Raw genomic sequence first — 27850 nt, forward strand, 5'->3', positions numbered from 1 at the left:
GGCAGCGCGGTTTGAAATGCAGGTTTCAAATGCTATTAACCTTCAGTTTAACTCAATATCTGCAGATTAATTGCCTTTTTTCATGTGACAGGTTTCCTTTAAGCAGCAACATGAAGTTGAAAGACGAATAGAGGAGAAGCGAGCCCTGTGGCGATGTTGAGATAATACAATGTATTTTTACAGTCTTGTGATACAGTTTTATTTGTTTGCCTGCATTGGTGTATTTGAAATAGACCATTATGCATAAGTCTTCACCACACTATTCCTCATATCTAACATCACTTACACCCTCGTGCTGATTTCATCATTATATGAAGTACAGGTCAGTTACACTACTGTGGAATTCTGTTGGTCAAATTTGTAGTATTGGCTATGTTCACACTAGAAAAATGATTTTTCTTAAGAAATGTCTTAAGAAATTTCTTAAGAGTGAAGGATTAGTGCACCTGCGTTAAAAAACGCACCAAAAACGCACCTGCGCTTTTGCCGCGTTTTCGGTGCGTTTTTGGTGCGTTTTTACCGCTGGTTGCTCCCTGCATTATTGTGCCAATTATCTATGGCAAATAACGCAGTTAGCTGCAGAAAAGAAGTGACATGCTCATTCTTTTTCTTAAGAAAATCTACTGAAAGAATTTTCTTAAGAAAAAAACGCAGTGTGCGCACAGCTAATTTTTTTTGCCATAGGTTTTGCTGGGGAATGTCTGCAGAAAGGTTACAAGAATTTCTCAAGAAATTTCTGCAGCAAAAACGGACCAAAAACACAGGTAAAAAAACGCAGTGTGTGAACATAGCCTTGTACTTTGTACCAAGAATGTAAAAGCAGATGCTATTTCCTGTGATTTTTGTGATGTGTGTATATATATATATATATATATATATATATATATATATATATTGAATGCGTATTAAATGTATAGATGTAGTGAGTAGCAATACCAAAATATCAGTAGTAATATTAGCTTCCACCTACTTTTTTCAGCCTTGAGAAGCCGTTATGAGCTCGAATTGCTGAAAGTAATGCCGACCTTTCATTCTCTGGCTCAACATACTTTCTCTCATCTCCATCAGTTGGTGAGTTCTAAAGTAGGAGTATAAAAATGTCTTAAATTAATATTTTAGGCAAGTTAAAAATGCATGTCACTGTATCATGATACAATTGCATCTTAAAGATAATCACAGACCAATACATAAAGAAAATTATCATGAACACATAGTTTTACAAATGAAGTAAAAAATTAAAATTCTTTGACAACATAGTGGGCCTCATGTTCTCAGGCCTGTACAGCTCATCTTACAATCTGCCCGCAGGCCATTTGGTGACAGAGGTATAAATGGGCACCCTGAGGATGAAAAAAGAGAATTTTGTTACTTACCGTAAATTCTTTTTCTTATAGTTCCGTATTGGGAGACCCAGACCATGGGTGTTTAGCTTCTGCCTCCGGAGGACACACAAAGTACTACACTTAAAAGTGTAGCTCCTCCCTCTGAGCTTATACACCCCCTGGTGAGCAGACCCAGCCAGTTTAGTGCAAAAGCTGAAGGAGAATAGCCACCCACAAGTAGAACCGAGTAAGAACCGGAACAACCGGAGACTCTGTCCGCGACAACAGCCGGTGATAACACACGGAACAAGAAAATTGCCAACAGGCAACAGGGAGGGTGCTGGGTCTTCCAATACGGAACTATAAGAAAAAGAATTTACGGTAAGTAACAAAATTCTCTTTTTCTTTATCGTTCCTTTGGGAGACCCAGACCATGGGACGTTCCAAAGCTGTCCCTGGGTGGGAATAAACAGAAAAAAACAAGAAGTAGGCGGAGCCTAACTTCACAAGTTGGCGACAGCCGCCTGAAGGATGCGTCTGCCCAAGCTCGCATCTGCCGAAGCATGAGCATGCACTTGGTAGTGCTTCGAAAAGGTATGCAGGCTAGTCCAAGTGGCAGCCTGACAGACTTGTTGAGCCGTAGCCTGGTGCCTAAAAGCCCAAGAGGCACTGACAGCTCTGGTTGAGTGTGCATTGATCCCCGGCGGGGGAGGCACCTGAGTACTCTGGTAGGCGTCCGAAATGGTCGATCTAATCCAACGAGCCAAGGTCGGCTTAGAAGCAGAGAGACCCTTGCGCCGCCCTGTGGTTAGCACAAAAAGAGAGGTGCACCGCCTAAGCGCAGCGGTGCGAGACACATAGATCCGGAGAGCACGCACCAGATCTAGAGTATGCAGCGCTTTCTCAAAGCGATGAACAGGGGCCGGACAGAAGGAAGGCAAGGAAATATCCTGGTTAAGGTGGAAGGGAGAGACCACCTTAGGAAGAAAATCTGGGGTCGGACGGAGAACTACCTTGTCTTGGTGAAAAAACAAAAAAGGTGACTCCGAGGAGAGTGCAGCCAAATCAGAGACTCTCCTGAGAGAAGTTATGGCAACTAGAAAGGCCACCTTTTGAGAAAGACGATACAAAGAAACCTCCCTAAGGGGCTCGAAAGGGGGTTTCTGCAATACCGTGAGGACCAAGTTAAGGTCCCAGGGATCCAAGGGCCGCCGATAAGGCGGAATGATGTGAGACGCACCTTGCATGAAGGTGCGGACCTGAGCCAGCCGGGCGAGACGCCGCTGAAACAGCACTGATAGAGCTGAGACTTGTCCCTTGAGAGAGTTGAGGGACAGTCCTAGCTGCAGACCGGACTGTAAAAAAGACAGAAGGGTCGGCAACGAGAATGGCCAAGGAGAATGGCCGGAAGAGCGACACCAGGACAGGAAAATTTTCCAAGTCCTGTGATAGATCTTATTATTATTATTATTATTTATTTATAGAGCACCATTAATTCCATGGTGCTGTACATGAGAAGGGGGTTACATACAAAATACGTATACAAGTTACAGTAGACAGACTAGTACAGAGGGAAGAGGGCCCTACCCTTGCGGGCTTACATTCTATAGGATTATGGGGAGGAGACAATAGGTGGGGTGTAGGTCAGGCGGCAGCTCCGCACGGTGGTCGGGCGGCAGCTCCGCACGGTGGTCGGCAGATCTTGACAGAGGAAGACTTACGGGCCCGAGTCATAGTGGAGATGACTTCAGGAGGAATACCAGAAGCCGTCAAAATCCAGGACTCAAGAGCCACGCCGTCAATTTGAGTGCCGCAGAATTCGGAAAAATGGACCTTGCGAGAGCAGGTCTGGACGGTCACGGCACAGCATCTCCACGGACAGTTGGAGCAGGTCCGGATACCAAGCTCGCCTGGGCCAGTCCGGTGCAATGAGGATGACTCGACGGCCCTCCATTCTGATCTTGCGCAGGACTCTGGGCAAGAGAGCTAGAGGGGGAAACACGTAGGACAGACGAAACTGGGACCAGTCTTGAACCAGAGCGTCTGCGGCGAAGGCCTGAGGATCGTGGGAGCGAGCCACGTAAACCGGAACCTTGTTGTTGTGACGGGATGCCATTAGGTCCACGTCCGGAGTGCCCCACTTGCGGCAGATTGACTGAAACACTGCCGGGTGCAGGGACCACTCGCCACCGTCAACGAATTGACGGCTGAGATAATCTGCCTGCCAGATTTCTACGCCAGGGATGTGGACTGCGGATATGGTGGACTTGGAGTACTCCGCCCATTGAAGAATGCGTTGGACCTCCAACATTGCCAGGCGGCTGCGTGTCCCGCCTTGGTGATTGATGTAGGCAACCGCCGTCGCGTTGTCTGACTGGACTCGAATGTGCCTGCCCGCCAACAGGTGGTGAAAGGCTAGGAGAGCTAGAAGCACAGCTCTGGTTTCCAGCACATTGATTGAAAGGGCTGACTCGGACGGAGTCCAAGTGCCCTGTGCTCTGTGGTGGAGATGTACCGCTCCCCAGCCGGATAGGCTGGCATCCATGGTGAGAATCACCCAGGACGGAGTCAGGAAGGAGCACCCTTGGGACAGGGAGAGGGGTCGAAACCACCACTGAAGAGAGCTCCTGGTCCGTGGCGACAGAGCCACTAACCTCTGTAAGGAGGAAGGCCGCTTGTCCCAACAGCGGAGAATGTCCAGCTGCAGAGGACGCAGATGGAACTGGGCAAAGGGAACCGCCTCCATGGAGGCCACCATTTGACCCAGCACCTGCATCAGACGCCTGAGGGTATAACGGCGGGGCCTCAGGAGAGAGCGCACCGCCAACCGGAGTGACAGCTGTTTGTCTAAGGGCAACTTCACAAGTGCCGGCAAAGTCTCGAACTGCATCCCTAGGTACGTGAGACTCTGGATCGGAGTCAGAGTGGATTTGGGAAGAATGACAATCCACCCGAATTGGGCTAGGGTGGCGAGAGTGAGCGAAACACTCCGCTGACAGTCTGCGCTGGATGTACCCTTGACCAGAAGGTCGTCCAGATAAGGAAGCACTGCTAACCCCTGGAGGTGCAGGACCACAATCACTGCCGCCATGACCTTGGTGAATACCCGAGGGGCCGTGGCTAACCCGAAGGGGAGAGCCACGAATTGGAAATGATCCTCTCCTATCGCAAAACGTAACCAACGCTGATGTGACACTGCGATTGGCACATGTAGATAGGCATCTCTGATGTCGATGGATGCCAGGAACTCCCCTTGGGTCATAGAGGCAATGACTGATCGCAGAGACTCCATGCAAAAATGCCGCACCCGGACATGCTTGTTGAGAAGCTTGAGATCCAGGATGGGCCGGAAGGTACCGTCCTTTTTTTGGAACTAGGAAGAGATTTGAGTAAAAACCTCTGAACCGTTCCTGAGCGGGAACTGAGACAATCACTCCGTTTGCCTGCAAGGACGCCACGGCCTTGGAGCAGGGGGGAGTTGAGAGAAAAAATCTGTTTGGAGGGCTGGAAGAGAATTCTATCCTGTAGCCGTGAGATATGATGTCTCTCACCCACTGATCGGAGACTTACTTTAACCAAGCGTCGCCAAAGTGGGAGAGCCTGCCACCGACTAAGGACGTGGCTGGAGCGGGCCGAGAGTCATGAGGAAGTTGCCTTAGTGGCAGACCCTCCTGCGGTCTTCTGCGGACGCGCTTTTGGGCGCCAGTTGGATTTCTGATCCTTGGCTGAGTTAGCGGACGAGGCGGAAGGCTTAGAGGATGACCAGTTGGAGGAACGAAAGGAACGAAACCTCGATTGATTCCTACCCTGGGCGGGTTTCCTGGTCTTGGTTTGTGGCATGGAAGTACTCTTCCCGCCAGTAGCTTCTTTAATGATTTCATCCAGCTGTTCACCAAACAGCCGTGAACCAGCAAAAGGGAGCCCAGCAAGAAACTTCTTGGAAGAAGCATCTGCCTTCCACTCTCGAAGCCACAAAATCCTGCGGATAACAAGAGAATTAGCTGAAGCCACCGCAGTGCGGTGAGAAGCCTCTAGCATGGCAGACATGGCATAGAATGAAAAAGCTGAAGCCTGAGCAGTTAAGGTAACCATCTCAGGCATAGATTCCTTGGTGAGGGAATGCATCTCCTCTAGAGAAGCAGAGATGGCTTTGAGAGCCCACACTGCTGCAAAAGTCGGGGAAAACGTGGCCCCCGCAGCTTCATACACAGATTTGGCCAGAAGGTCAATCTGACGGTCAGTGGAATCCTTAAGTGAGGTGCCGTCAGCCACCGACACAACGGTCCGGGCTGAGAGCCTAGACACCGGGGGGTCTACCTTTGGGGAGTGAGACCACTCCTTGACCACCTCAGGTGGAAATGGAAACCGGTCATCAGAACCACGCTTTGGAAAGCGTTTGTCAGGGCAGACCCTGGGTTTGGTCACAGCGGTCTGAAAACTGGAGTGGTTAAAGAACACACTCTTTGCCCTCTTAGGCAAGGTAAACTGGTGCTTTTCTGCCAAAGAGAGTTGCTCCTCTGACACTGGCGGATTGAGATCCAGCACAGAATTAATAGAAGCAATCAAATCACTAAGATCTGAGTCACCCTCAGAGAAATCGATGGGATACATAGCCTCCGAGCCCCCAGTGAGGGCATCCTCCTCATCTTGAGAGTCAGCTCTTGGGACAGAGCCATGGGATGGGGAGGGGGAGGAAACCCTGCGCCTTCTCTTAGAAGGACGGGGTCTGGGATCAGATGATGAATCCTCCGTGAGCTCCGATGGACGGAGGTCAGAGGATAGGAGTCCTCTGTCAAGAGTATTAGAGGCACCCTGTGAGGGGGGCTGATGCATATTCATCAAAGTCCTGGACAAAAGCCCCATGGACTCAGCAAATGACTGGGATATGGACCTAGAAAAGGACTCTACCCAGGCCAGGGGTTCAATCACAGGTGCAGCAGCAGCCTGAGAGACCACTGGGGGTGAGACTCCAGGCTGTGGCACCGCCAAGTTAGAGCAGACATCACAATGTGGTTAGGTGCTCGGCTCAGGCAGCAGGAGCTTACATGCAGTGCATGCAGAATAAAGCTTTGGAGCCTTGCTCCTTGTGTGAGACATGCTGCTGGAGTGGGGGCTTTGCAGAGAATGAACCCCAGGGAGAATATACAGAGGTCCACAACCGGAGACCGGCTGTGGCTTACCAGACCTCTGAGAGCGGTGTTGTGTGCCCTCCAGATCCCGAAGCCCGGTCCCCCAGTCGCAGCACCTCAGCAGAGATGCAGAATGCAGGATGTCCCAGAGCAGAGTGAACTCTGCCTGAGAAAAGGGCGTTCCTATAAAAGAGCGGGAACTGGAGGGCTATAGAGACCTGCAGGGAAGGAGGGACGCCCCAGAGTGTCCCTCCCCTGTGTAGAACGGCCGCCGGGAGGAGCCGAACCTGTCCCTCTGCATGAGTGACATGCGAGGGCAGGAAAATAAAACTAGGCCTCCGGCGAAGCCGGGGCCTAAATTTAAGCGGCGAGGCCGGCAAGCAGGCACCATCGGCGCGGTTCTCAGGCAAAAGCTAGAGAACCCGCCGGAAAAGTTAAAACAATCACATACAGCATACTCTCCCCTTACAATAAAGAACCGGGACCCCCAACATAAACGTCTCAGGTACTTAGCTGCTGAGGCGCAGGGCCATGTCCCTGGGGATGAGTGCTCCGGTCCAACAGAATCCTCAAGGGGCTGTGGATGGAGACCGGACTCCTGCCAGGCATGGAGACCGTGCTGGCTCCCACTTCAAGCCAGAGCCCAGAAGGGATGGTGAAGGAGCGCGGCATGTAAGGCTGCAGCCTTGTAAATCAACCTTAACAACACCGCCAACACAGTGGGGTGAAAAGGGACATGACGGGAGTCCAGACATGGACCCGCTTTTCTTCAAACTCTTTCCAAAAGTCAAACAAATCAGATGAGAATGCATGTGTGGATGTTTGCCTCCTGACACAAAGCAATAAACTGGCTGGGTCTGCTCACCAGGGGGTGTATAAGCTCAGAGGGAGCAGCTACACTTTTAAGTGTAGTACTTTGTGTGTCCTCCGGAGGCAGAAGCTAAACACCCATGGTCTGGGTCTCCCAAAGAAAGGGGGGCTATTGCAAAGTAGAGGCACAGAGGGTATAGGCACATAGGGGACTACGTGTAGGCACAATGGGGACACTATTATTATATGGGAGCACATATAGAGCATTACCTGTGAGTGGAAGCCCAATGTGGGCACTACTACTATGTGGTGGCACTATTATTGCATAAAAACAAAATAGGAGAACTAATACTGTGTGGGGGAACCAAGGAGGCAGTATTACTATGTGGAGGTGCAGAGAAAGCATTATTACCATATGAACGCATAATGGGGGCACCATTATCAAGTGGATGCTTAGAGTGTACTATTACTACAATATTAGAAGGCATAACGGGGGCTGTCTTGCTATGTGAGATCATAGAGGGGGCATTATTACTGTGTGGATGCCCAATTGGGTACTACTACCTATTCCAAATCTGTAATATTATTACATAGTTTGTGTACCTTGGAAATATTTTTATGCTTGATACTGATATGTCTTTGACTTGTTATATTCTGTTTTGGACATGTTCTAATTAGTGATGAGCGAGTAAGCTTGTCACTACTCGGTACTTGCACGAGTATCACTGTACTCGGGCTACTCGGCGGGTACCGAGTAATTTCGCGATACTCGTGCTGTACTCTTGGTCTTCATCCCTGCATGTTGGCGCTCTTTTGAGAGCCAGCCCTCATGCAGGGATTGGCTGGCAGACCACTGCAATGCCACAGCCCTGTTAGTTGTGGAATTGCAGTGATTGGCCGGCCCGTACAGCGTGACCGAGCCTTTATACCGGCGGGCGCGCTGTGCTCTGCACACAGCCATCTCATATTCCCTGCTTTCCCCGCCCACAGGCGCCTATGATTGGTTGCAGTGAGACACGCCCCCACGCTGAGTGACAGGTGTCTCACTGCACCCAATCACAGCAGCCGGTGGGCGTGTCTATACTGTGCAGTAAAATAAATAAATAAATAATTAAAAAAAACGGCGTGCGGTCCCCCCCCATTTTAATACCAGCCAGATAAAGCCATACAGCTGAAGGCTGGTACTCTCAGGATGGGGAGCCCCACGTTATGGGGAGCCCCCCAGCCTAACAATATCAGTCAGCAGCCGCCCAGAATTGCCGCATACATTAGATGCGACAGTTCTGGGACTGTACCCGGCTCTTCCCGATTTACCCTAGTGCGTTGGCAAATCGGGGTAAAAAGGAGTTAATGGCAGCCCATAGCTGCCACTAAATCCTAGATTAATCATGTCAGGCGTCTCCCTGAGATACCTTCCATGATTAATCTGTAAATTACAGTTAAAAAACACACACACACACCCGAAAAATCCTTTATTAGAAATAAAAAACAATAACAAAGTCCCTCATCACCAATTTATTAACCCCGACAAAGCCCTCCATGTCCGGCGTAATCCACAGACCTCCAGCGTCGCGTCCAGCTCTGCTGCATGCAGGTGACAGGAGCTGTAGAATACACAGCCATTCCTGTCAGCTTCCACAGCAACTGAGGTGAGTAGCGCGATCAGCTTCTGTCAGTCAGGTAACTCACGGCCACCGCTGGATCCAGCGGTGGCCGCGATTAACCTCAGTGATAGCTCAGCTGATCGCGATACTCACCTCAGTTGCTGCGTGGAGCTGACTGGTGTGGCGGTGAGTAGCGCGATCAGCTGAGCTGTCACTGAGGTTACCCGCGGCCACCGCTGAATCCACCGCTGGATCCAGGTAACCTCAGTGACAGCTCAGCTGATCGCGCGGCTGTGTTCAGTTGCTGTGTGAAGCTGACAGGAGCGGCGGTGTATTCTGCAGCTCCTGTCACCTTCATGCCGCACAGCTGGATGCGACGCTGGAGGACTGTGGATTACGCTGGACATGGAGGGTTTGCCGGGGTTAATAAATTGGTGACGAGGGACTTTGTTAGTGTTTTTTATTTCTAATAAAGGATTTTTCGTGTGTGTGTGTTTTTTAACTGTAATTTACAGATTAATCATGGAAGGAATCTCGGGGAGACGCCTGACATGATTAATCTAGTATTTAGTGGCAGCTATGGGCTGCCATTAACTCCTTATTACCCCAATTTGCCAACGCACTAGGGTAAATCGGGAAGAGCCGGGTACAGTCCCAGAACTGTCGCATCTATGGCTTTATCTGGCTGGTATTAAAATTGGGGGGAACGCACGCCATTTTTTTTAATTATTTAATTATTTATTTCACTGCACAGTATACACACACCCACCGGCTGCTGTGATTGGGTGCAGTGAGACACCTGTCACTCAGCGTGGGGGCGTGTCTCACTGCAACCAATCATAGGTGCCGAAAAGCATGAAAGCAGGGAATACGAGATTGATTAATGGAAAAGAGGAAAAGCCGCCGGAGTTTAGTGAATAGCTGTGCAGCGCCGCGGCAGTGATCGGGGAACGGTAAGTATGAGAGAGGGGGGAGACTGACCGACAGACTGTAAAGGGGGACAGACAAGACAGAGAGAGACAGACAGAGCGAGACCGACCGACGGGAGATAGAATGAAAAAAAAAATGACCGACATCGCTAGTAAAAAGCACAAAACGTGCGTTTTGGACATCGGAGTGCCACACAATGTTTTTACGTAAAATCTTTCATGTAATAATCTCAAAAAGTAACATACACCAGCTCTATCTCACTATTGGGTATGTGCCCTTAACATTTCCGCCATGAAAATTCATTTTGGTGTCATTTTGGAAGGTTTTCTGGTGAGTCCATAAAAATGGCGTAAAACTCGGACAAAATTGTTCACAGCTGTGATTCTTGAGTGATAAATGCTTCAAGGGGTCTTCCCCATGCTGAGCAATCTTCTGAGACTTTTGTGACATTTTTAGGGTTTCTACATGCTGCCGGGGGTCATTTCAGAAAAATACTCGGGTCTCCCATAGGATAACATTGGGCTCGGTGCTCGGGCCAAGTACACGAGTATCTTGGGATGCTCGGCTCGAGCCTCGAGCACCCGAGCTTTTTGGTACTCGCTCATCACTAGTTCTAATAACTATGTAAATATATATATTTTTGTAAATATTGCTCTATTCTTTTCCACAGAGTGTTTGAGAATGTTCTGCTCTGTGAGACTGAGATTGTGGATTTACTGGATTCAGAAAATAAAATCAATCTTTACTTCAACTACAATTCCGGAGTGCTGAGTTGTTTGGTAAACTGAATCTTAAACATGTACAGCAAAGACAGAGGACTATATAAGGGGCACAAGATTTCATGTCCTTTTCCAGTCCTGCTTGATTACTTCTGCAACCAATCTTTATTCCCATTTAATGTTCTAGACGTTACAGAAAATATAAGACTAGACATGTAAAATTCTAACCTCTAAGATCTTTGCTACTTCCAATGTCATACAAATAATCCGAATATGAAATCTTTATTCTTCATTCTCATTTCTTTCATGTCATCTCTACATACATTTATTTAATTAATCAGCCTAAACATCTAAACAATTATGTTTATATTATGGACGGAGCATATGTCTAATTAGACATGACATAAAAACCATAAATTCAGCAATAAGTGAAGCGGATTACCTGAATTTTTCGAAGCTTCTCTTTGCCTTCCCCAGACTGAATAGCTCCCATTAAGGCACTGTGGATTGAAGAATCCTTCTGCATAGGCTTCTGTACAACAGCTCGAAGTCTGGCCTTAGGTCCAAAAATGTTACTGCCACTGGGACTGTCTGGTTCATCTATTACTGTTGAAGGTACAGTATCAGTATTATGTTTTTCTTCAATCTCAGGGGTTGTTGCTGTGGCAGGTGCTGTTTTTATGGAGACAATGGAATCAGCCTGTTCTAGTTTAACAGACTTCTCTCTAACAGCTTTTAGAAAGGCATTCGATGGCAGGCCAGATATTGGTCGAGAAGATTCAGGAGCAGAAGAGTTTATGTTTGTCCTTTTAGTTACAGTTGTATTTCCCCAAATACTTTGTGATCCAATTGAACCATTTTGTTCTGATAATGATCTTCCTATTCTAAAAGGCATAGATTGCTTACCATCAGAATTAATTTTAGTCGCTGGTTCCATTTGGAGATTTCTACTTAATACATTTCCACTATTGCTGTTGCTGAAGTTTTTCCTCCAATCTACACTCATTTCTTGCTTATTAACTTCTACCTTTGGCTTCTCCGGTATAAAGTTTCCATTGTTCTTTAATATGTTGTCCCCATTACTACAGCTTGTGTTCTGTTTGGCCTCTGAAATTTCTTCAGATTTTATATTTACAGGTTCTGTATACCTGGATATAGCAGATGCAACATATTGGCTAGATGTCCGTTTGGAAGACTTCAGAAATGGCAAATCTTTTCTCTCTGTGTTTGGTTGCTCTATAATGGTTACTCTTTCCTGTGAAGCTGTTGAGAACTGAATTGGTTTGGTATGTTGTGATCCTTTAGGCATTTCATTAACAGGACTTTGTAGGTCAGCTTTACCCTTATTTGTGCTTTCAATATTGGTCCTGTTTTCGCCAGGACCTTTTGTAGGTTTTGTTTGCTGTACTCCATTAAACTTATCATGAGCCGTAGGCTTTACAAACGACATATCTGCTCTTCCCTTGCTAGTATTTTCAATTATAATCATCTTCTCTGGAGCAGGTGCCGATTTTGGTGCTGATTTTGTTATCAACAACTTATTATTAGTATCATTTACCTTATTTCCAGTTATATGTTGAACTAAACCCACAACTGACGTAGAATTGACTTTATTTTCTGGAGCTTGATTTAGCTTAAAACTTTTGACTGGGTCTAACCTTTTGACAGTTTTTTCTTTTGATTCCACAACTTGTGGTTCCATAGAATTTGATCTCCAGAACTCTTTAGCTTTTTCTAAAAGTGGTTTCTCAATAAGGGTTCCCTCTGTTTCATTATTTACATTATTTTTCATATCTTTTTTAACAAATGAAGACTGAGGGCTTATTAGATTCCCCTGATCATCTATCTTAATGGCACTGGCTGAAATGGAGACCTCTCTGTCATATTTTTTGATATCTGGTTTGGGTGGAACAACTGTAAAAGTGGTCATGCCTGCTTTTGCTTCATATGCCTGTTGTCGCCTCAGTACTGATTTAGTGGGCTCAATTGCCTTAGAAACATTACCTGAAACATGGTTGTCTTTGATTTGAATTTTGTCTGGCAATATGTCACTTTTTTCTTTTGCTTGTCTCGTATCTTGAAAACCCTTGATGGAGGAAGTAACTATATTAGTTGATTGACTTTCTTTAACAGCAGATGGCTTTTGAGAAATATTACGCATAACACTATTTGATGTGTTGTGATTTTCTTCAAGTTTAAAATCTTCAGCTTTCAATTTTCCTTCTTGTGAAGTGGGTTGGTGAGTTTTAAATGTTCTACTATTTTCCTTTTCTATTTCTGGGGGCATACCAATACTCTGCCTGTTACTGACAGCAGAGGAATTTAGTATTTTACTGTATTCTTTCACTGTTGTGAGATTGTGTGGATTATACTTCAAAGTGTTAATTTCTGGAACCAAATCTATTATGGTAACTGGAACAGCAGCATGATGTTCACTGGAGTTATTATAACCACTTGATTCTTCACCTACAGGACTTGATCTAGTGCCAATATGATACCTGTCTCCAATGTCTCCATCATCCATATCTGCAAAAAAAAAAAAAAATCATCATTGTTCTGATCTTATAGATAATATCAATATATATTTTTCCCTGGAAATAAATCTGAGACAATGACTATGTTACAAATCGGCGCGCCGTAGCAGCAAGCAGCCTGCTGCGGATCCCGCTACCCCCAGGTTCCAGCCACCATTTTTGGCCGTGCCTTGGATTGTCCAGCTAGCTGCTTATTCCTCCATGTCTAACTGTGGAGAGGCAGCTAGGGTGCATGCACGCGCCGATTTAGCTCAGCCAGAGCCTAAGTCCAGTGTTTTGCATGGTGAGCATGCTCTGCCGCCTGATAGTGCCATTTCTGAGGCTAAGTCCTATGTTGAGACTACTGAACATGCTCCCACACTTACTTTGAAAAGCCTCTTTGCACAGGTACTTGGACTTCGTGCTGTGTCTAAGTCCTGTGCTGTGCCTACTAAGCATGCTCGGGCTGATAGTCTGATTTTGGAGACTAAGTCCGTTGTTCAGGCTACTGAACATGCTCAGGCACTTAGTGCATTGGAGGCTAAGTCCAGTAAGGACTTCACTGGGCATGTTTGTGAGGTGGCAGACTAGAGGGCATCAGATGTCCTGATGACGTGGCCACTCCGGACTGGCTCGTGGAGGCCCGCCTGTGTCATCAGTGACATTTCGGTTTCTGATAGGCCGCTGTGATGTCACTGATGATGTGGCACTCCGCAATTGGCCCCTGGAGGTGCCATTGTGGCTCACCCTGGGTTTGGGGCGGACTCTAGATAATAAAAGGGGCTGGAGACCAAATGGAGGCGTGTAGTCTTAATGTATGCTCTGACATAGCACACCTCCATGCATAGAGCCCATTGCAGTAATAGCCTTAGGTATGGAAACGGTAGTCAAGGTTAGGTGTCCGGTGCCTGTCACGCCAAGATTCGTGACTCAGCATATTAGGGTCAGGCGCCGGGCTTCTTCCTCCTACCGTCCAGTGCTGTACAGGGAGCCCAGTGAGGTTAACTGGGCTGCGGCACCACCTGTCCATCGGTGTGCTCCTTACATGCACAGACAGAGTACCCCATGACCCCTATGATGTTAACAGGGGAATTCCTGGCTGGGGTGTGTGGACCCTGTGGCCTGAACAGGGTTCACAGTCTCCTGATCCGAGTTGCGTGGAACTCGGGTCAGGCTCCTATTATTTCTGAGCCACCCAGCTCTGTATTCTCCGCCTAACCTTCGGGTTGCCAGCAGCTCCTTTACCATCTGAGAGCACGGTGGACCCTGACTGGTGATTGGGATATACACCACCTTATCCTAATCTGCCAGTCACCCCATAAGAGACTATTTATTAAATCCAAAACTAGTATATTTGTAAGAGTATAAGATTAATAGCGTTTTATGAAGGTTCGTCTTTTGTGCACCACAGTTTCGGTATAATATTGAAAATCTCTAGTCCATTAATGAAAAAAAAACACAGAAATTGAGACACTTCTATTTTGATACCTTTATCCAATAGATATATAAATACCGATGGCAAAAAAAACCTCATGGTTCATCTAGTCTTGGACACCAGAGGAAGGTGGTGCAGGCGAAACATAGCTCAAAGTGATTATGATCACTTCATGGATTATGTTTAAATGCTGTTAGAACACAACATGTTCGTTTGTGAGTATAATAAAATTACTTGTAACATTTTTATGATGTAAAATATTGTTGCACTAAAATCTCAGATCAAGGTTATAACTTTTTTGAAAGGGGGAAGAATGAAAGCGTAAAAATGAAAATTGGCCCTGACAGTAAGGGGCACTTTGCACACTACGACATCGCAAGCCGATGCTGCGATGCCGAGCGCGATAGTCCCCGCCCCCGTCGCAACTGCGATATCCTTGTGATAACTGCCGTACCGAACATTATCGCTACGGCAGCTTCACATGGACTCACCTGTCCTGCGACCGTCGCTCTGGCCGGCGACCCGTCTCCTTAATAAGGGGGCGGGTCGTACGGCGTCACTGCGACGTCACACGGCAGGCAGCCAATAGGAGTGGAGGGGCGGAGATGAGAGGGACGTAAACATCCCGCCCACCTCCTTCCTTCCGCATATCCTACGGAAGCCGCAGTGACGCCGGAAGGAGATGTTCCTCGCTCCTGCGGCTTCACACACAGCGATGTGTGCTGCCGCAGGAACGAGGAACAACATCGGACCGTCGCGTCAGCGTAATCATGGATTACGCCGACGCTGCACCGATGATACGATTACGACGCTTTTGCGCTCGTTAATCGTATCATCGAGCCTTTACACACTACGATGTCGCATGCGATGCCGGAAGTACGTCATTTTCAATTTGACCCCACCGACATCGCACCTGCGATGTCGTAGTGTGCAAAGCCCGCCTAAGGGGTTAATAGCAATATGAACAAGACAATAACCTGGTACAGAAGTATTTTGCCAATTCATCAGATAACTGTCGTCATGTTTACACAAGATTATCTGCAAATGGGTGTTCCAATAAATGCTTATTCTAGATTATTTGCTCTTCTAAGTGGGCCCTTACAAACGTATGTCACTTGGTGCTCCATGAATCAGTGTTTTTTAGACTACATAGTTCAGAAAATTACCGTTTACCTATAGTCTTATAGTGTTATAGATTACTGCAAAACCACAGTAGATATTGGTGAAAACGTTAAGTACCTTCTGAGTCTTCATCAAGCTCCGCCAGCGTCTTCTGGAATTGCGCAGCTATAAATTTTTCTTCTTCTCCATTTTTTACTAGTGCCACTTCATCATCTGCTCTGATAGAGCTGCAAAACATTTGAGTTAATTTTAACACAGGTAAAATATATCTTTGTACCGTGTTAGACATAAAAAAGTTTGTTTCTCAGTTCCTTTTAATACATACATATACAGTATATATATATATATATATATATATATATATATATATATATATATATATACAGTGCTGGCCAAAAGTATTGGCACCCCTGTAATTCTGTCAGATAATACTCAGTTTCTTCTTGAAAATGATTTCAATCACAAATTCTTTGGTATTATCTTCATTTATTTTGCTTGCAATGAAAAAACACAAAAGAGAATGAAACAAAAGTCAAATCATTGATCATTTCACACAAAACTCCAAAGATGGGCCAGACAAAAGTATTGGCACCCTTAGCCTAATACTTGGTTGCACAACCTTTAGCCAAAATAACTGCGAACAACCGCTTCCGGTAACCATCAATGAGTTTCTTACAATGCTCTGCTGGAAGTTTAGACCATTCTTCTTTGGCAAACTCAGGTCCCTGAGATTTATTTGAAGGGTGCCTTCTCCAAACTGCCATTTTGAGATCTATCCACAGGTGTTCTATGGAATTCAGGTCTGGACTCATTGCTGGCCACTTTAATAGTCTTCAGTGCTTTCTATCAAACCATTTTCTAGTGCTTTTTGAAGTGTGTTTTGTGTCATTGTCCTGCTGGAAGACCCATGACCTCTGAGGGAGACCCAGCTTTCTCACACTGGGCCCTACATTATGCTGTAAAATTTGTTGGTAGTCTTCAGACTTCATAATGTCATGCACACGGTCAAGCATTCCAGTGCCAGAGGCAGCAAAGCAACCCCAAAACATTAGGGAACCTCTGCCATTTTTGACTGTAGGGACCGTGTTCTTTTCTTTGAATGCCTTTTTTTTCCTGTAAACTCTATGTTGATGGCTTTTCTCAAAAAGCTCTACTTTTTTCTCATCTGACCAGAGAACATTCTTCCAAAATGTTTTAGACTTTCTCAGTTAAGTTTTTTGGCAAACTCCAGCCTGGCTTTTTTATGTCTCGGGGTAAGAAGTGGGGTCTTCCTGGGTATCCTACCATACAGTCCCTTTTCATTCAAACGCCAACGGATAGTACGGGTTGACACTGTTGTACCCTCGGACTGCAGGGCAGCTTGAACTTGTTTGGATGTTAGTCGAGGTTCTTTATCCACCATCCGCACAATCTTGTGATGAAATCTCTCGTCAATTTTTCTTTTCCTCACACATCTAGGGAGGTTAGCCACAGTGCCATGGGCTTTAAACTTCTTGATGACACTGCGCATCGTAGACACAGGAACTTTCAGGTCTTTGGAGATGGACTTGTAGCCTTGAGATTGCTCATGCTTCCTCACAATTTGGATTCTCAAGTCCTCAGACAGTTCTTTGGTCTTCTTTCTTTTCTCCATGCTCGACACAGGACAGAGGATGAGTCAACTTTAATCCATGTCAACTGGCTGCAAGTGTGATTTAGTTATTGCCAACACCTGTTAGGTGCCACAGGTAAGTTACAGGTGCTGTTAATTACACAAATTAGAGAAGCATCACATGATTTTTCAAACAGTGCCAATACTTTTGTCCACCTCCTTTTTTATGTTTGGTGTGGAATTATATACAATTTGCCTTTATGACAAATTTTAGTTTTTTTTTTCATTGAAGACAAATTAAATGAACATAATAATGATGATTGTGATTGCAATCATTTTCAAAAAGAAACTGAGTATTATCTTGGCATTCTCTTGGCATCAAGAGAATGCCAAGAGTGTGCAAAGCAGTAGTCAAAGCAAAAGGTGGCTACTTTGAAGAACCTAGAATATAAGACATATTTTCAGTTGTTTCACACTTTTTTGTTAAGTATTTCATTCCACATGTTTTAATTCATAGTTTTGCTGCCTTCAATGTGAATCTACAATTTTCAGAGTCATGAAAATAAAGAAAACTTTTAATGAGAATGTGTGTCCAAACTTTTGGTCTGTACTATATATATATATAAATATATATAATAGAAAAAAACAGAATGAAGCAGGGGTTCCCTTGCTGGTTTCCCACGCTGGTACAAAACTGAGTTCAAACCGTACTGGCAGCACCTTTACAATGTGGACAGGTGCATATCTGGATGGTGTCTAAATATGAGACAAAAAAGACCAGTCGCACTTTTAAAAAACAAAATAAATTCTACCTTATAACATAAATTGAGGTGTTTAGAATATTAGAATGGCCATTGTAATACCAGCCCAGCGCCCCTTCACGGCACCCTCCTTTGCTGGGTCCTACACTACACTGCATGCATCTTTTGTGGGTTTTAAAAACCGACAAGATCAGCTGGTGAACATAAAGGAGGCTAATGAAGCGGCCAGGAGCTGGAGTGCAAATCCAGCAAACAGAGCACCACTCCCTGTTATATGCATTATACAATAGAAAGAAACAGAATGAAACAGGGGTTCCCTTGCTGGTTTCCCACGCAGGTACTAACCTGAATTCAAACCGTACTGGCAGCACCTTTACAATGTGGACATATCCATATCTGGATGGGTATAAATATGAGCCAAAAAAGACCAGTCACACTGTCTCATATATATATATATATATACATATATATATATATATATATATATATATATATATATATATATATATATATATATATATATATATATATATATATATATATATATATATATATATATATACTCATGTAAACACACACACACACACCATTTGACATGAAACTACATCAGATTTACAGACATGTCAAAATAGATCAAGACGAGCTTTATAATTAACAATTTATTTGTAGGCAAAAGAGTGTGATGTTTTCAATCAATAGGGTGACAAAAAGATGCAAGGGGGCAACCAGGTTTATTTAGAGAATAGGGATATATTAAAGTCTTATCTTCATAAAACATTTGTGTAAGTGTATCATGGCACGAACAAAAGATATTTTTAAGTATCTCAAAAGGTGAATTGTTGATGTTCAGAAGGCTGAAAAATGTTACAAAACCATAAATGTTCAAATATGTTTCTTATGCTTTGCTAACAACTTTTTACTCATTGAACTGATAAGTTAGCATGATATCTATTTTGCTTATCTAGTAAGCTTACATCAGGAAGAGCCAAGTATAAAAAAATGAGTATACTGTGCAGCTGGGGAGGATCCAATGGAAGATTGAAGGAAACAGAAGTGGTAGTGGGAACTGTAGGTAGTAATAAATTTAAATTCATGTTTTCCACAATTTATAATTTCTTTTTTTTAGATTTTAAAGAAGCAAATTTTGGCTGCAATTCTTCATATTTTAAAAAAAATAATCCCTTTTAATCAGCCCTCTAGTGTACTTCTGACCATTGAATCTTTCATGGAGAATATTAGTCTGAACGGTAAAATCTGTGTTCCTGGGATATTTTTTCCTGATTCTTTTATATTGACTATAAGGCATCTACCTGCTTGGGAAAGGTTTTGATGCAAACACAATTATTCACATGGAAGATGGTGAAGTCTGGGAAATAAATACTTTGTAAACTAATATTGGGTGAAACTGTGAGACTCCAGTTATTCTAATTAATACTATTGATAAATAGAAGAATATCTGCTTTAGAATTGCCCAAGATACAAAAAAGGCCATCAATGAATCTTTTGTACAGAAAAATATTTTTACTGTATATGTTATTGTAAACAATTTTTTTCTCGAAAATCCCCATAAATAGGTTTGCATAAGTAGGTGCAACTTTTGAATCCATTGCAGTTCCACATGTCTGATGGTGGTGTTTTCCCATAAAAGTAAAATGGTAGGATACAAGAAAGACCTGTTAGCATAAATTCCTTTTGATGGTACCAAATTCTGTAATTGAGAGATAGGTATCTTTCCATACAAGATAAACCAATGCTATGATTAATATTGGAATATAAAGAGGAACCATCTAATGTGAGGAACACACATGAGTTACACCACTGATTCTCTTGTAGCAGTCCAATAAGTTGTGTGGAGTCTCTCAAATAGCTTGGTAGTTTGCGGACATGAACTTGCATAATCTTGTCAATATTATAATAAGATAGATTACTTGTTAAGGAACCCTCCCTGGAAATATTGGGTCTACCCAGGAGATCTTTATGAATTTTCTTAAGATGATAAAAGAATGGAGTGGTAGGGCCTTTTACAGATAAAACCCTTTTTTCTTGAGGGTTGAGGATATTAGATGAAATGGCCTTATTTATCAGTGATTTATAAAGAGGATGTATACATGTAAGATGATCTGAGGGTATTGTTATTCAAGTGCCTCATTCACACACGGGTAAGGAAAGAGGGGAAGTCATGATCACACCCAACTAGTCCATGTACAGACTATAAAACCCTAGTAGCATAACTAACAGCTCCACCTCGGACTTTGCTCCCTTTATAGGGTTTCTCATGTTTAAGGGACCAGTGGGCAGCCACAAACACTACCCACAAGGACGATGCAAGATGTACAGGATCAGACATAAATCTAGTGTGAGGTAAACAGAAGCAAATTCAAATAACGTGAAAGGATAAGGGGGCAGGAAAGAAAACACACAGACAATCAACAGGTACTCAACTGCGTTTTCTTCTAAGGTAAACCCAAATGTGAGGAGCTGGAAAGCCAAGGAACAAATCCACATAGAGCTATATTCAGCAATGAAATGCAGTAAAGGGAGGAACACATGTATCCCCCATCCAGGTTGTGATAGGTCAAACCAAAATAGGACAATGAAAAAGAGGATAAAGCCTAGAATGGGAAAACAAAAATAATAGTAGCTATCAGCATTAGGACCAAAAGGAAAAGGACCATAGCTCAACAGATAGGGGAACCAACCACAGATCAAGAGGTCACCGGACAGAACCTTGAAACGAAGGCAGGACATTACCTGTCCTTCTGCAAGGGGCCACTGGACCCTCTGGAGCCCCTATCTAACTTCGCTGATGGAACTCTCCCACCAGCATTGCATCAGTGTTACAGCCGCCGCTCACTATGCCCTAAGCAGGGAATGAAACCGTGTCTTTATGACTAAAAGCCCAACGTTACCAGAATGTATAAGAATAATTTCCTCTAGAGAGTGGGCCCTCAGTAAGGCATCCGCATGGCTTTAGAATGTCATTAGTCTGCAGATTGACACAATATCTGCATGTTAATAACATTTTTATTTTACACAAAAGGCTCCATTTAACTTTTTTATAAATTGGCAGCGGGTTCAAGTCCTGTGGAATGTAGACGTGGTAGGATGTAGCTGTGGTATGTTGGCGCCTCAAAACATGTGCTCAAAAATGGTGGATTGTGTCCCAGTGCAAGTAGAAAGACAAGCCCATTGTGGGAGTAGATTATGCAGAGCAGCGTGAACACCAGCCCATCACACTGTGTGAAACGTGAAGAAAAGCAGGCCAGCTGTGGGAGGTGCTTCGCAGACGAAAGTGCCATGGAAGGTAAAACCATACCCAGCTATGGTCACCTATGCTGTATTGCTAAAATTTACAAATTATATGCCACCACTTGAAACTGATGTTTGCGCCTCTATGTAAAACAGAAGAATCTATGTTAACCAAACTTGGTACCTGCTACCTACTGTAAACTTGTTATACCAGTTACAACAGTAAAGTTCAGTTATTTTTATAAAATGGACTGAATCCTTGCTTGTTAATGCATTACATCTGGGATTCCTGTGTCATCTGAGGTTATGCAGTGTGAATGGGAAATATCTACAAAAAAATACATAACAAGCAACTCAGATGAACCCATCTCACTGGTTCCCAGGGCCGCAATACAACACCTTGGCCCATGCAACAATTACAGGCCTAGATATCGCTTTTACACCAGTTTAACAAAATCTTAAAGTTAAATCTCTGAAGAAGGATCTAAAGCTGGCCAAGGCAATTTCAATTTTGAAATATCTCCAAACTTCAAGAGGTATGTGTAAACTTAGGCAGATCCTAAAACTGCAGTGACTTAATTGTACTATGTTTTAGGAACAAACATAAATATGTTTGCACCCTTGACTTCTCTGTTGCTTTATTAGACAAGTTTGTTCATTGAGAACTTTCTCTGATAGATCTTGAGTAGAGATGAGCGAACCGGCTGTGGTTCGGCTCGAGTTCGGTTCGTCGAACGGAGGTCCCGTTCAAGTTCGGTTCGTCGAACGGAGGTCCCGTTCAAGGTCGGTTCGTCGAACGTTCGACGAACCAAACTCGAACATATAGGATATAATGGGAGGCAATCACAAACACATAAAAATGCATTATAAATGTACACATACAGTTAATAAACATTGCCATAACACTTACCGGTCCCCACGATCCCTCCTGCACTCTGTCTCCTGCCGCTATTCCATCCGATGATCGCTGAATCCTCCCGGTGACCAGCACTGCCAGCAGTGATGCAGGACCTATCGTGACGTCAAAATAGCCATGTGACCAGTCACGTGGCTATTATCTTATTGGCTACAGACTGGTCACATGACTATGACGCGTCATGTAGGACCTGCGAGTGCATCTCTCCGGTACACGGTGCACATTTGTGTATCGCCGTGTACCGGCGACATGCTCTAGCACATGGTCGACTCCCCGTTCCGTTAGGGACCGGCTGACACAGCCGGTCATTAACGGAGATCACCGTTGCCATAGCAACGCAGTTAGCAGTGACGTCACTGCTAACCGCGGCTCCGGGAGCACCGTTGCTATGGTAACGCGTCTGTCAGCGTTACCGCTGTTACCGCTAGCAGCACTGATCTCTCACAGAGTGAAGGCTGCACGCTGCTTCCCGTGGAGCCTTCACGGAGTGAAGGCTCCACGGGAAGCAGCGTTTTCCCCCATGCAGCAGTGATGTAGCAGAGCTGCATTTGTTGAACGAGAAAGACAGAAGACCATGGATCGTGGAGGCTGACAGGGGGTAATAAAGATGGAGTCTCTAATGTGTCTGTGTATTTATTTCTATTAAAGTATTTTTTCTCTGTGTGGTGTCTTTTTTTTAACCCTTTATTGGAGATTCTTAATGGCCGGGTCAAACGTGCCTGACATTAAGAATCTCTGGCTTAATACTGGCTAGTAAAACAAAGCCAGTATTAACTCATGATTACCCAACAAGCCACCCGGCTCCAGGGCTGTTGGAAGAGTTGGATACAGCGCCAGATGATGGCGCTTCTATGAGAGCGCCATTTTCTGTGACGGCTGCGGATTGAAATTCGCAGCAGAGGTGCCCAGAAACCTCTGGCTAACCTGTGCCGCGGATTCCAATCCCCAGCTGCCTAGTTGTACCTGGCTGGACACAAAAATGGGGCGAAGCCCACGTCATTTGTTTTTTAATTATTTCATGAAATAAGTGAAATAATTAAAAAAAACAGGCTTCCCTATATTTTTGGTTCCCAGCCGGGTACAAATAGACAACTGGGGGTTGGAGGCAGCCCGTGGCTGCCTGCTGTACCTGGCTAGCATACAAAAATATGGCGAAGCCCACGTCATTTTTTTGGTGGGCAAAAAACTTCTGCATACAGTCCTGGATGGAGTATGCATAGCCTTGTAGTTCTGCAGCTGCTGTCTGCTCTTCTCCATACAGACACACAGCAGCTGCAGAACTACAAGGCTCAGCATACTCCATCCAGGACTGCATGCAGAAGTTTTTTGCCCCCTGAAAAAATTATGTGGGCTTCGCCATATTTTTGTATGCTAGCCAGGTACAGCAGGCAGGTACGGCTGCCCCCAACCCCCAGTTGCCTATTTGTACCCGGCTGGCAACAAAAATAAAGGGAAGCCCTTTTTTTATTATTTCATGAATTTCATAAAATAATTAGAAAACAAATGACGTAGGCTTCGCCCCATTTTTGTGTCCAGCCAGGTACAACTAGGCAGCTGGGGATTGGAATCCGCAGCACAGGTTGGCCTGAGCTTTCTGGGCCCCACTGCTGCGAATTGCAGTCTGCAGCCGCCTCAGAAAATGGCATTTTCATAGAAGCGCCATCTTCTGGCGCTGTATCCAACTCTTCCAGCACCTGCCTGCTATACCTGGCTAGCATACAAAAATATGGCGAAGCTCACGTCCTTTTTTTGTAGTTTTTTGGCAAAAAAAATAAAAAATGCTTCCCTGGATTTTACATTGCCAGTAAAGGTAACACCAAGCAGTGGGGGTTAGCAGCCAGTAGCTGCTTGGATTACCCTTAGCTAGCAATACAAAAAATGCAGCGGGAGCCCATATATATTTTTTTTAATTATTTATTTAAATAACTAAAAACAAAATGGGCTTCCCTGTATTTTGATTGCTGGACATCACAGTGCTGTAAAAATAAATCTTTAAAAAAAATGACGTAGTGCTCCGCGGTACTTTTGATTCTCAGCGCAGATAAAGCAGACAGCTATGGGTTGCCACCCACATCTGCCTGCCGTTACCTTGGTTGGCAATCAAAATACAGGGAAGCCCATTAATTTTTTCTATTTAAAAAATAGTTAAAAAAAAAAATGACATTGGGTCCCCCCATTTTTGATAGCCAGCTAGGGTAAAGCAGACGGCTGTAGATTGAAAACCACAGCTGGCAGCTTTACCGTGGTTGGGGATCCAATGTGGAGGTCCCCTCAGGCTCTTTTTTTATAATTATTTAATAAATATTAATAATTACACAATAAAAGTAGGGTCCCCCCCAAATTGGATCACCAGCCAAGGTAAAGCGGACAGCTGTGGTCTGGTATTCTCAGGGTGGGAAGGTCCATAGTTATTGGGCCTTCACAGCCTAAAAATAGCAGGCCGCAGGCACCCCAGACGTGGCGCATCCACTAGATGCGCCAATCCTGGCGCTTCACCCCAGCTCATCCCGTGCCCTGGTGCAGTGGCAAACGGGGTAATAAATCGGGTTGATACTAGCTGTAAAGTCACCTGAGATCAAGCCCAGCAGTTTGTGATGTCATGGTGTCTATTAAATACCCAACATCATAAACTGTCAGTACTAACAAAAAAAAAAATCCACAAAAGAAATTTATTTGAAAAAACAGTCCCCAAAACATTTCCTCTTTCACCAATTTATTGTAAGAAAAAAAATAAAGGGGTCCCACGACGACTCTGGACCGTCTAGAATATGGAGGGGAGACACTCAGGGAACGTATCCCCCATTTTCTAGGAGTGCGGACCCTTCATGTGAGGAGTGTGGGTGCAATGAATCTCCACTCACTCTCCCCGGGTCCACAGCAGCAGAGTCCATGTCGTAATGGTTGCTACCAAAGCTGCAATGCCCTGCTCATGAGGTAAGGGCATGCCTAATCAGGAGAACTATTCTACATTTCCAAATATTGGTATTTGCTGATATTATTGCTATTCCACCTACTATATATTGGGGATAGAATCTTGGAGATGGAATACCCCTTTAAGTCCAGTTATCCAGCTGAATGAATACTTAACAACAGAGCTCGCTATTTAGATGTGTTTTCTTGTGGCGTATAACGGACTCTCATGTTTGGTAGTCGTTCAGCAGGGAAACTATAAAAGCAAATCCCTCCATTTGGAAATGTAGTATATAGCTCTCCTGATCAATTATGTTCCTTACCTCATGAGCAGGGCATTGCAGTAATAATAATAATTTATTCATTTATATAGCGTTATTAATTCCATAGCGCTGTATGTCTTTGGAGTGTGGGAGGAAACCGGAGTACCCCCACGCAAACACGGGGAGAACATACAAACTCCTTGCAGATGGTGTCCTTGGTGAGAATTGAACCCAGGACCTCAGCTCTGCAAGACTGCAGTGCTAACCACTGAGCCACCGTGCCGCCCATTTAGCTTACAGATGCATAACCACCACTCACTGTGTCTGAACACAGGAAGCTGAGCTGACAGCCGCTCTGTGCATGCGGCAGCGTCTATTGTGAAGGAGAGGGCCGTGGGGGGATCAACACTGCACAGGTACCGTGGGACACCGGGGAACACCGGTGGTGTTATAGGGGGTGACCTGGCAGGGCCTGGGGAGGAGTTTTCTGTCGCATGTGTCATGGCACATGCGACAGAAATCAGAGGAGTAGGGTGAATGCGGCCGGCACGCTGCTGTGCGCGCGGCCATCTTGGATTTCTGGGAGGGCATCAGGGGGGGCACTTTGGCGACACCGGGGGACCGGGGAGGAGATTTATCATGTTTGTTCATGCCAGATGGGAGATAAATAATTTTTTACCGGCGCTGTCATTTACTGTAACGTGATCATCGGTGTACGGTGTATACCTGTGATCACGTGAGCGGGGACTGGAAAAACCGTCCTGAATCATGATCTCCAGGGTCTCAGCTAGCCCTGAAACCCCGGAGATTTTCTGACGCCGGGGCGCGTTATTCACTTATTTCTGCCTGCTGTTTATAAACGGCAGATCAGAATAAGGCTACATTAACACGACCGATCCATTTTTGCGGTCTGCAAAAAACAGTCCGTTTTTTTTCACGGGTGCATCCGTGTGGCATCCGTTTCCGTTCCGTAGACGGTCCGTATGTCATCTGTTTGTCATCCGTGTGCCTTCCGTTTTTTTTGTGTACTGCGAAAAAACTGAAGGAGGGTAAATGCATAAATTTACCCAGGATCCATAGCTTCATCCTACATGAGGCGGTCACATGTTCACTCCAGTGCCATTTTCTACTGCTTTTCACAGCGTAGAGCGCTCTGGTGATTTTCTTGTGCTTGTGCACTTCATATCAGTCTTTTCTGTCATTATAATGGCAGAAAGACACATAATGTCCCACTCTCCTACATTTTGTAATTTTGCACCCTTTGGTGCCTTTCATGTGGCACTAAGGGGTGCTTAGCTTTGTATTTAGCCAAAAGAATGAAAAAAAAATGACGTAGGGTTCCCCCTATTTTTGTAGCCAGCTAGGGTAAAGCAGACGGCTGCAGCCTGCAGACCACAGCTGGCAACCTCACCTTGGCTGGTAATCCAAAACTGAGGGCACCCCACGCTGTTATTTTAAATTAAATAAATAATTTAAAAAAAAAACACGTAGGGGTCCCCCCAAAATTGGATCACCAGCCAAGGTAAAGCAGACAGCTGTGGTCTGATATTCTCAGACTAGGGAGGTCCATGGTTATTGGACTCTCCCCAGCCTAAAAATAGCAGGCCGCAGCCGCCCCAGAAGTGGCGCATCCATTAGATGTGCCAATCCTGGTGCTTCACCCCAGCTCATCCCGCGCCCTGGTGCGGTGGCAAACGGGGTAATATATGGGGTTAATACCAGATGTGTAATGTCACCTGGCATCAAGCCCTGGGGTTGGTGAGGTCAGGCGTCTATCAGATACCCGACATCACCAACCCAGTCAGTAATAAAAAAAAAAAGACGACAAACACATTTTTATTTGAAAAAACAATCCCCAAGACATTCCCTCTTTAACCAATTTATTAGAAAGAAAAACAAATCCAGGTCTGGTGTAATCCAAGGGGTTGCCATGACGATCCACACTGTCCCAGTCAATGAAGAGCAGGATGTTCCCCATTGGCTGGGAGAGCAGTGCAGTGACCTGAGCTAACATCAATGGGTCAGCCCAGGTCACTGCAGGGCATGACAAGTGCTGCTGTCAGCGAGGTACATTACCTGCGCTGTTCTCCTGCACTGCCGACAGCACCTGTCACTAAGTTCAATGACCGCCGCCTTCACAGCCAAGTATCGCGAGAGGCCCGTGACGTCACCGCTAGTCAGTCTCGGGTCGGAAGCGAGAGAAGGTGATGTGACAAGCGGCGGCCATGGAGGACAGTGACAGCGCTGAGGTCGGGACTTCATCACCGCAGGTAAGCCGAGCGGGACCATGTGTGCAGAGTGACAGGAGGACGTCAGTGTCGTGGACTGCATGGCTGGGGACGTGTGTGTGTGTGTGTGTGTGTGTGAGTGTGTGTGTACATGCCGTGTGCAGGAGGGGGCGGAGTGAGCTGAGCGGGGAAGTGTGGGCTTCCTGCACGTAACTAGGATAAACATCGGGTTACTAACCAAAGCGCTTTGCTTGGATACCCGATGTTTATCTTGGTTACTAGCTTCTGGCAGGCTGCCAGCGATGGCTCCTGCACACTGTAGCTGTAAAAAGCCCTGCTTTTTGCTGC

General features: G+C 45.2%; 1 protein-coding gene across 3 annotated transcripts in view; it reads right to left on the reverse strand.

The window, feature by feature from the left end:
- Positions 1 to 27850, reverse strand: part of COBL (cordon-bleu WH2 repeat protein) — a 593805-nt gene that overhangs the window by 38059 nt on the left and 527896 nt on the right. For all 3 annotated transcript variants that reach the window (XM_075315047.1, XM_075315048.1, XM_075315046.1), the window contains 3 exons: positions 15702 to 15811; positions 10957 to 13040; positions 971 to 1078 (listed from right to left, as the gene is read on the reverse strand). In XM_075315047.1, the coding sequence (XP_075171162.1) occupies positions 971 to 1078; positions 10957 to 13040; positions 15702 to 15811 (2302 nt within the window). The remainder of the gene's footprint in view (positions 1 to 970; positions 1079 to 10956; positions 13041 to 15701; positions 15812 to 27850) is intronic.

The sequence above is a fragment of the Anomaloglossus baeobatrachus genome, chromosome 6 (assembly GCF_048569485.1).
Source record: "Anomaloglossus baeobatrachus isolate aAnoBae1 chromosome 6, aAnoBae1.hap1, whole genome shotgun sequence".
NCBI classification, from domain to species: Eukaryota; Metazoa; Chordata; class Amphibia; order Anura; family Aromobatidae; genus Anomaloglossus; species Anomaloglossus baeobatrachus.